Source organism: Coregonus lavaretus (assembly GCF_964263955.1).
Source record: "Coregonus lavaretus genome assembly, chromosome: 27".
In the NCBI taxonomy this organism is placed as follows: domain Eukaryota; kingdom Metazoa; phylum Chordata; class Actinopteri; order Salmoniformes; family Salmonidae; genus Coregonus; species Coregonus lavaretus.
This window is the reverse complement of record NC_140014.1, coordinates 41,158,193-41,168,413: the sequence shown is the minus strand read 5'-3', so window position 1 is coordinate 41,168,413 and position 10,221 is coordinate 41,158,193. Positions and strand designations below refer to the sequence as shown.

At 45.1% G+C, this 10,221-nt stretch overlaps 1 protein-coding gene across 1 annotated transcript in view; it reads left to right on the top strand.

Moving 5' to 3' along the window:
- Positions 1–9,044, top strand: part of LOC311103018 (epithelial cell-transforming sequence 2 oncogene-like) — a gene marked incomplete at both ends in the record, with an annotated part of 49,950 nt that extends 40,906 nt beyond the window's left edge. The window contains 4 exons of the mRNA XM_084144511.1: positions 2,299–2,364; positions 6,945–7,033; positions 7,132–7,304; positions 8,914–9,044. Of these exons, the coding sequence (XP_084000637.1) occupies positions 2,299–2,364; positions 6,945–7,033; positions 7,132–7,304; positions 8,914–9,044 (459 nt within the window). The remainder of the gene's footprint in view (positions 1–2,298; positions 2,365–6,944; positions 7,034–7,131; positions 7,305–8,913) is intronic.
- Positions 9,045–10,221: the final 1,177 nt, after the last annotated feature.

Below are 10,221 nucleotides of genomic sequence, written 5' to 3'. Positions count from 1 at the left end.
CCCGCTACAGGGACTTCATACGCAAGGTAGAACACACACTCACCCGCTACAGGGACTTCATACGCAAGGTAGAACACACACTCTCCCAACACTCCGATCACACACAGCTGTCTGGCGTAGTGGAAACACTCACCCGCTACAGGGACTTCATACGCAAGGTAGAACACAAACTCACCCGCTACAGGGACTTCATACGCAAGGTAGAACACACACTCACCCGCTACAGGGACTTCATACGCAAGGTAGAACACACACTCTCCCAACACTCCGATCACACACAGCTGTCTGGCGTAGTGGACACACTCACCCGCTACAGGGACTTCATACGCAAGGTAGAACACAAACTCACCCGCTACAGGGACTTCATACGCAAGGTAGAACACACACTCACCCGCTACAGGGACTTCATACGCAAGGTAGAACACACACTCACCCGCTACAGGGACTTCATACGCAAGGTAGAACACACACTCACCCGCTACAGGGACTTCATACGCAAGGTAGAACACACACTCACCCGCTACAGGGACTTCATACGCAAGGTAGAACACACACTCACCCGCTACAGGGACTTCATACGCAAGGTAGAACACACACTCACCCGCTACAGGGACTTCATACGCAAGGTAGAACACACACTCACCCGCTACAGGGACTTCATACGCAAGGTAGAACACACACTCACCCGCTACAGGGACTTCATACGCAAGGTAGAACACACACTCACCCGCTACAGGGACTTCATACGCAAGGTAGAACACACACTCACCCGCTACAGGGACTTCATACGCAAGGTAGAACACACACTCACCCGCTACAGGGACTTCATACGCAAGGTAGAACACACACTCACCCGCTACAGGGACTTCATACGCAAGGTAGAACACACACTCACCCGCTACAGGGACTTCATACGCAAGGTAGAACACACACTCACCCGCTACAGGGACTTCATACGCAAGGTAGAACACAAACTCACCCGCTACAGGGACTTCATACGCAAGGTAGAACACACACTCACCCGCTACAGGGACTTCATACGCAAGGTAGAACACACACTCACCCGCTACAGGGACTTCATACGCAAGGTAGAACACACACTCACCCGCTACAGGGACTTCATACGCAAGGTAGAACACACACTCACCCGCTACAGGGACTTCATACGCAAGGTAGAACACACACTCACCCGCTACAGGGACTTCATACGCAAGGTAGAACACACACTCACCCGCTACAGGGACTTCATACGCAAGGTAGAACACACACTCACCCGCTACAGGGACTTCATACGCAAGGTAGAACACAAACTCACCCGCTACAGGGACTTCATACGCAAGGTAGAACACAAACTCACCCACTACAGGGACTTCATACGCAAGGTAGAACACACACTCACCCGCTACAGGGACTTCATACGCAAGGTAGAACACACACTCACCCGCTACAGGGACTTCATACGCAAGGTAGAACACACACTCACCCGCTACAGGGACTTCATACGCAAGGTAGAACACACACTCACCCACTACAGGGACTTCATACGCAAGGTAGAACACACACTCACCCACTACAGGGACTTCATACGCAAGGTAGAACACACACTCACCCGCTACAGGGACTTCATACGCAAGGTAGAACACAAACTCACCCGCTACAGGGACTTCATACGCAAGGTAGAACACACACTCACCCGCTACAGGGACTTCATACGCAAGGTAGAACACAAACTCACCCACTACAGGGACTTCATACGCAAGGTAGAACACAAACTCACCCACTACAGGGACTTCATACGCAAGGTAGAACACACACTCACCCACTACAGGGACTTCATACGCAAGGTAGAACACACACTCACCCGCTACAGGAACTTCATACGCAAGGTAGAACACACACTCACCCGCTACAGGGACTTCATACGCAAGGTAGAACACAAACTCACCCACTACAGGGACTTCATACGCAAGGTAGAACACAAACTTACCCGCTACAGGGACTTCATACGCAAGGTAGAACACAAACTCACCCACTACAGGGACTTCACATAGAACACAAACATAAGCATCAACACAGACACACCACCCCTGACCAAACCCCCAGCTCTAGTCAGAATTATATTATTAACCCTCTATCTGTCTCTCGCTCTATCTGTCTCTCGCTCTATCTGTCTCTCGCTCTATCTGTCTCTCGCTCTATCTATCTATCTATCTCTCTATCTCTCTATCTCTCTATCTCTCTATCTCTCTATCTCTCTATCTCTCTATCTCTCTATCTCTTCTAATCTATCTATCTCAGCTGAAGAGGAACTCAGAGAAAGCCATGAGGATGCAGGAGACCCAGAGAATGATCCGGGGCTGTCCAGTAAGCCTCTAGCACTCTACAACCTAATAAACTATACTGAAGAAAAATTGAAACGCAACATCTAAAGTGTTGGTTTCATGAGCTGAAATAAAAGATCCCAAAATTGTTCCATACGCACAAAAGCTTATTTCTCTCAAATGTTGTGCACAAATTTGTTTACATCCCTGTTAGTGAGTATTTCTCCTTTGCAAAGATAATCCATCCACCTGACAGGTGTGGCATATCAAGAAGCTGATTAAACAGCATGATAATTACACAGGTACACCTTGTGCTGGGGACAATAAAAGGCCACTCTAAAATGTGCAGTTTTGTCACACAACACAATGGCCACAGATGTCTCAAGTTTTGAGGGAGTGTGCAATTGGCATGCTGACTGCAGGAATGTCCACCAGAGCTGTTGCCAGAGAATTGAATGTTAATTTCTCAACCATAAGCCGCCTCCAACGTCGATTTAGAGGATTTGGCAGTACGTCCAACCGGCCTCACAACCTCAGACCACGTTTAACCACCCCAGCCCAGGACCTCCACATCCGGCTTCTTCCCCTGCGGGATCGTCAGAGACCAGCCACCTGGACAGCTGATGAAACTGTGGGTTTGGACAACCGAAGGATTTCTGCACAAGCTGTCAGAAACCGTCTCAGGGAAGCTCATCTGAGTCTTGACCTGACTGCAGTTTTAGCGTTGTAACTGATTCAATGGCCATTGGCACGCTGGAGAAGTATGCTCTTCACGGATGAATCCTGGTTTCAACTGTACCGGGCAGATGGCAGACAGCGTGTATGGCGTCTTGTGGGAGAGCGGTTTGCTGATGTCAACATTGTGAACAGAGTGCCCCATGGTGGCGGTGGGATTATGGTATGGGCAGGCATAAACTACAGACAACGAACACAATTGCATTTTATCGATGGCAATTTAAATACCGTGACGAGATCCTGAGGCCCATTGTCGTGCCATTCATCCTCCGCCATCGCTTCATGTTTCAGCATGATAATGCACGGCCCCATGTCACAAGGATCTGTACACAATTCCTGGAAGCTGAAAATGTCCCAGTTCTTCCATGGCCTGAATACTCACCAGACATGTCACCCATTGAGCATGTTTGGGATGCTCTGGAACAACTTGTACGACAGTGTGTTCCAGTTCCCACCAACATCCAGCAACTTCGCACAGCCATTGAAGAGGAGTGGGACAACATTCAACAGGCCACAATTAACAGCCTGATCAACTCTATGCAAAGGAGAGATGTCAAGCTGCATGAGACAAATGGTGGTCACACCAGATACTGGCTGGTTTTCTGATCCACGCCCCTACATTTATTTTAAGGTATCTGTGACCAACAGATGCAGATCTGTATTCTCAGTCATGTGAAATCCATATATTAGGGCCTAATGAATTTATTTCAATTAAATGATTTCCTTATATGAACTGTAACTCAGTGAAATCTTTGAAATTGTTGCATGTTGCGTTTATATTTTTGTTTGTGTACAACTGTAAACTACAACTACCTCTACTAGTGATGTTGTCAACCAATCCGTCTATAGGTACTAGTGATGCACGGGTTGACTCATAACTAATAACCTGCAGTCCTGGTGGTTATATCTGACTCATAACTAATAACCTGCAGTCCTGGTGGTTATATCCGACTCATAACTAATAACCTGCAGTCCTGGTGGTTATATCCGACTCATAACCTGCAGTCCTGGTGGTTATATCCGACTCATAACTCATAACCTGCAGTCCTGGTGGTTATATCCGACTCATAACTAATAACCTGCAGTCCTGGTGGTTATATCCGACTCATAACCTGCAGTCCTGGTGGTTATATCCGACTCATAACTCATAACCTGCAGTCCTGGTGGTTATATCCGACTCATAACTAATAACCTGCAGTCCTGGTGGTTATATCCGACTCATAACTAATAACCTGCAGTCCTGGTGGTTAAATCAGCGGGGCAGGCCGTTTAAGGTCATTAAATATTGTGTGGATGAAAGGCGGGTGGGTGGCGGGCAGGTTGAATAAAGAGAAAACAATGCATTAAAAACCCATAAATATATAATTATTGTGCTACATTGAGGTTTTTCTTTCATTATTTTTTATCTGGCGTTAGTGCTTATAGCCTATGCTTTAGTGCTATACGCTCGCCAAATGCTTGGGGAAAAAGTTAAATTGATCAACTGAGGCAAAAAGGACAATGTTGGAGTTTAATTCAAGAGAAAAGCTGCGAAATTGAGAGTTTAAAATAAAGAGAAGGGAGGACCAGAACAGTTTGGGAAAGATTTGGTGAAGTGGTAAAAGAGGATGATATCAGTGCCGGCTATGTTATGTGTGATGATTGTGAGGCGCTATACAAGTTCGACGGTCACAAGACTGGGACTTCAAAATGGCACGTAAAGGGAACTGTACTGTTCAAATGGGTTAAATGGAATAGTAGTCTAACTGAAATCTGGACACTGACTATAACCTCTCACATAGCCTAATATTAACTGCTGCCGAATTAAGCATTTCTTGCAGTAAAATGATACACCAAATGTACATTTTGACATGGAACAGGAGTGGAGAAATATGATTTATTTATTTCAGCATCTAGACAGAATGAATGCGCGGTTACGGCCACCTGTGAAGGTGCTATCTTTATTAGCGTCATAAACGCTGATAGTATTTCAACCACATAAAAAATGCATCCAAGCCGAACTGAAATCTTATCAGAAACGTGTTGAGTAGTTTTCACAGCTTTTACATTTCCTTAAAACCTGACAAACTGAATTTTGCACGGACAAATCTTTTTTTGTTATTGCATTTTCTTCCCGGTCCGTAAACATATTTGCTGCTTGAGAGAGGCAGAGATGAAAGAGAGAAACTTTACCGATATCATCTATATTGAAGCATTCATTCTATAGATTTAAGATATTATTCTGGTGAGCAAGGGTTTATTTAGTATTCTAGGGTAACAAAGGCAGCGTGTCCATAAAGCTAAGCTTCTTCTAAAGTAAATTGAATTAAATTGCCAAAATTATATAGCCTAATTAACCTACTCCTGTCTATACATAAATAAATAAAATCATTCAAAATAGGCTTCTACACCAGAAAGCATGATTTGGCCACAGGGGATCATTAGCTTCTTTAATAAATAAAAAAAGCGGTAAACTGTTGGGTTAGGGGAGGGGGGGGGGGGGGGGGGGGGGGGGACATTTGGCAGGCGTGGAGGGTTGACTGTCGGTGAAAAGTGGAGAGGTCCAGCCAGGAATATCGCACTATTTCAAAATACAATCGCGGGAAAACATAGTTTTGAAATCAAATTGCTCTTGCTGTAAAGAGAAGACAATTAAAATTCTCTAATCTGTCTTTTAGTTATCAAAATTCCCAACTTAATTGAGCGAACAGTTTAGCCTATCTGATTGGCACAAGCGGAAATCATCGGCCATATCTCCGGTGAAGTGCGCCTAATTACTCGTTATCATTTTTGTGTCATTGTTGAAAGTTTATTTTTGAACAATAATTTCCTCCTCCCGGTTAGATGGACATCATATTGTATTTGTGTCTCCCCATCTCGTAGGCGTTTTATATGGATCAGACAACGTCGTTTTTATTGATCTGTTTGTCAGTGTCAGCAGAGTAGGCTACACTAATTTTTTTCATATTAAAAAAAATATTCTGCTAATGTCTCCACAGATAAAGTGCAGTAGAATTGCATGAAATGTGTTGCTAAAAGGCAAAAAAAAAAAAAAAAGGAGAAGAAGAAACGTATCTGATATAAAATAAAACATCAATGTAAATGTTATTTGTCACATGCTTCGTAAACAACAGGTGAAGGCTAACAGTAAAACGCTTACGGGTCCTTTTCCAACCATGCCGAGTAAAATATGAAAATGATTTTTTTTTTAAATTTGAAATAGTGACACGAGGAGTAAATAGACAGTGAATAACAATGAGGAGTACGCATGACTGTAAGTCGCTTTGGATAAAAGCGTCTGCTAAATGGCATATTATTATTATTATTATAGGAGTAAAAAATAACATGGCTATATACAGGCCTGTAGCCCATAGCCTACTCTACCGCTCAGCCATGGTATTTTTGTATTAGGCTAAATTAGGACTATCCAATCTACTCATCACATTTAAGTGTGCAAATGCGATGATGCTTGGAATGCTTTATTATAAAGGTGCATTTTTTTATAGTGAAAATTAGCTTCCCCAAATTTGAAACTCGCGCGCAGCCTATGGCAACAAGTAATGGCAGAAGAGAAGCCGCATGTGTCTAATTATAGACCAGTTGACTAACAAATAGCCTACCAAAATGTTGGAAATTATAAGCAGAAACATAGGGCTATCTCAAAAGGCTTGTCCAAAAATCGCTCCGCCATCTCTGACTGTACAGCGCATTTTCAATATTAGCGGGTTAGGGTCAAGTGCCGGCCTCAGATGTTCACTTTATCACATATGCCGATGGGTTATTAGCAATTGCGGGAGGGTGCGGGTAAACAAACACCTGACCCGCCCATCACTAACCTACTGTCTCAGTAAACCAAAAAGTTGTGATTCGATAATGTGTGTGTGTGTGTGTGTGTGTGCGTGTGTGTAGAACCTTTGTGAGGGGAGCAGACAGCTGATCACCACTCAGGATGCAGCTCTGCTTAAATGCCCCAGTGATGACATCACAGCCTCGCTCAGGTAAGAACACTCAATAGCCTTTGATGTGAATATGCCTGCATTCTCATCTCTGTGTGATACTAACAGTGTGTGTGTGTGTGTGTGTGTGTGTGTGACAGGATGTATGAACACGTTTCTGACGTGGGTCTGTTCTTGTTCAACGACGCAATGGTTCTGACCGAGAGGAGTGTGTGTCACCGGCCCTTCACGCACACACACTGCGACACACACACCTTCCTGGCCTCCGTCGCTCTGCACAGCCTCACCCTCAGAGAGATCACAGACACGCGCTGTGAGTACACACACACACACACACACACACATACATATATATATATATATATATATACACACATACTGTACACAGTTTATTAGGTACACCATCCCTTTCGCAAAAATGGTTTGCTCCTACAGAGTGATTCACGTGGCTTGCTATATAAAGCAGGCAGACAGGCATCCAGGCATTCAGTTACTGTTCCATTGAACGTTAGAATGGGCAAAACGAGTGACCTAAGCGACTTTGAGTGTGGCGTGATCGTCAGTGCCAGGCGCGCCGGTTCCATTATCTCAGAGACGGACGGCCTCCTGGGCTTTTCACTCACGACAGTGTCTAGGGTTCACCGAGAATGGTGCGACAAACAAAAAAAAAATCCAGTCAGCGGCAGTCCTGTGGGCGAAAACAGCTGGTTGATGAGAGGTCGAAGGAGAATGGGATGAATCATGCAAGCTAACAGGCAGGCCACAAACAGGCAAATAACGGCACAGAACGCACAACTCGGCGGTCCATGTCACGGATGGGCTATTGCAGCAGACGACCACACCGGGTTCCACTCCTATCAGCTAAAAACAAGAAGAAGCGCCTCCAGTGGGCACGCCATCACCAACACTGGACAATTGAGGAGTGAAAAAACATTGCTTGGTCTGACGAATCCCGGTTCCTGTTCCGTCATGCTGACGGCAGAGTCGGGATTTGGCGTAAGCAGCATGAGTCCATGGCCCCATCCTGCCTGGTGTCAACGGTACAGGCTGGTGGTGTAATGGTGTGGTGAATGTTTTCCTGGCACACGTTAGGTCCTTTGATACCAATTGAGCAACATTTTCATACCCCAAAGAATTCAGGCTGTTCTGGAACAACGATGGGTCCGACCCGGTACTAGATGGGTGTACGTAATAAACTGGCCACTGAGTGTGTGTGTGTGTACAGTACCAGTCAAAAGTTTGGACACACCTACTCATTCAAGGGTTTTTCTTTATTTTTACTATTTTCTACATTGTAGAATAATAGTGAAAGATTTTAGATTCTTCAAAGTAGCCACCCTTTGCCTTGATGACAGCTTTGCACACTCTTGGCATTCTCTCAACCAGCTTCATGAGGTAGTCACCTGGAATGCATTTCAATTAACAGGTGTGCCTTGTTAATTTGTGGAATTTCTTTCCTTCTTAATGTGTTTGAGCCAATCAGTTGTGTTGTGACAAGGTAGTGGTGGTATACAGAAGATAGCCCTATTTGGTAAAAGACCAAGTCCATATTATGGCAAGAACAGCACAAATAAGCAAAGGTAAATGACAGTCCATCAGTACTTTAAGACATGAAGGTCAGTCATGTCTGGTGCTGTAAATACACACAGACACACTCACAATGAATGCATTAATGCACTAGATTAATTTCTCTTTCTCTTCATTCCTCCTTTCCCTCTCCCTCCCTCCCTCCTCCCTCTCCCTCCCCCCTCCTCCCTCTCTCTCTCCCCCTCCCTTTCTCTCTTCCCCTCCCTCCCCCTCCCTCCTCCCTCTCTCTCTCCCCCTCCCTTTCTCTCTTCCCCTCACTCCTCCCTCTCTCTCTCCCCCTCCCTCTCTCTCTCTCCACCCTCCCTTTCTCCCCCCTCCCCCCTGTCTCACTGTAGATGTGTGTAATGGGTTTGTCCTGGAGGGTCCTAGTCGTGTCTGGGTGTGTGCTACAGAGAGGGAGGAGGACAAGGAGAGGTTCCTCTGCACCCTGCGTTCAGCCATACACACTGCCATCACAGAGACATAGGGTAGAGAACACTCACCATAGACAAGGGAAGGACACTCTGATTCTCTATCTTTCTCTCTCACTCACTCACTCACTCACTCACTCACTCACTCACTCACTCACTCACTCACTCACACACACACACACACACACACACACACACACACACACACACACACACACACACACACACACACACACACAGTCTAGCCAGGTCTCCCTTGAAAAAGAGGGTTTTGACCTCATTGGGACTTCCTGGTTTGATACAATCTGTCATTCTTCAATCAACCACTAGGTGACAGGAAAGAGGATTTCTGCAACCAGAGAGTATGAGTCCCCATAGATGACCAAGCTCCAAAGTTAAATTTGACTATATCGTAAAAAAGTATATAAAAAAAAATTATTGATTTAAGGTTAGGCATAAGGTTAGCAGTGTGGTTAGGGTAAAGGTTAAGGTTAAAATCACATTTTAAGAAGATATTGTAGAACAAAAAAAAGAAGAAAAAAAACTACACAGGGTTTCTGACTAGACAGGGTTCTGCCAGATAGTGAGGACCTGCGAGTCACTTAGCCAGATAGTGAGGACCTGAGAGTCACTTGGGCAGATAGTGAGGACCTGAGAGTCACTTGGCCAGATAGTGAGGACCTGAGAGTCACTTGGCCAGATAGTGAGGACCTGAGAGTATTCCCACAACAGTCCTATATTCTCTGTATGGTTCATACTTCTTCTGTATCTCTAGTTAACATTAAACATGTCATAACTTGTCTGCCTTGTTCATTTCTTTTGTGACAATATTGTATGTGACCAGTTATGGCCCTGTTCTATTAAAGGTGTTTTTATTCCCTGGGGACATATACAAATATATAAATAAATAAGAAATTAATCAGCTATCCCAAAGGTCTCTGTGTTCCTCCAACATCCATTGGACTGAGAGTTTGATCTCTTACTCTCTCTGTCGCCCTCTCTCTCTGTCGCCCTCTCTCTCTGTCGCCCCTCTCTCTCTGTCGCCCTCTCTTTCTGTCGCCCTCTCTCTCTGTCGCCCCCCCCTTTTCCCCGGTGCAGTTGGTGATAGGGTTGTTAGGGCCATACAGAAGAAGTAGTCATTGTGTTGGAGTGTGCTTTGTGATTCATCTCTAATCTCACACACACACACACACACACACACACACACACACACACACACACACACACACACAC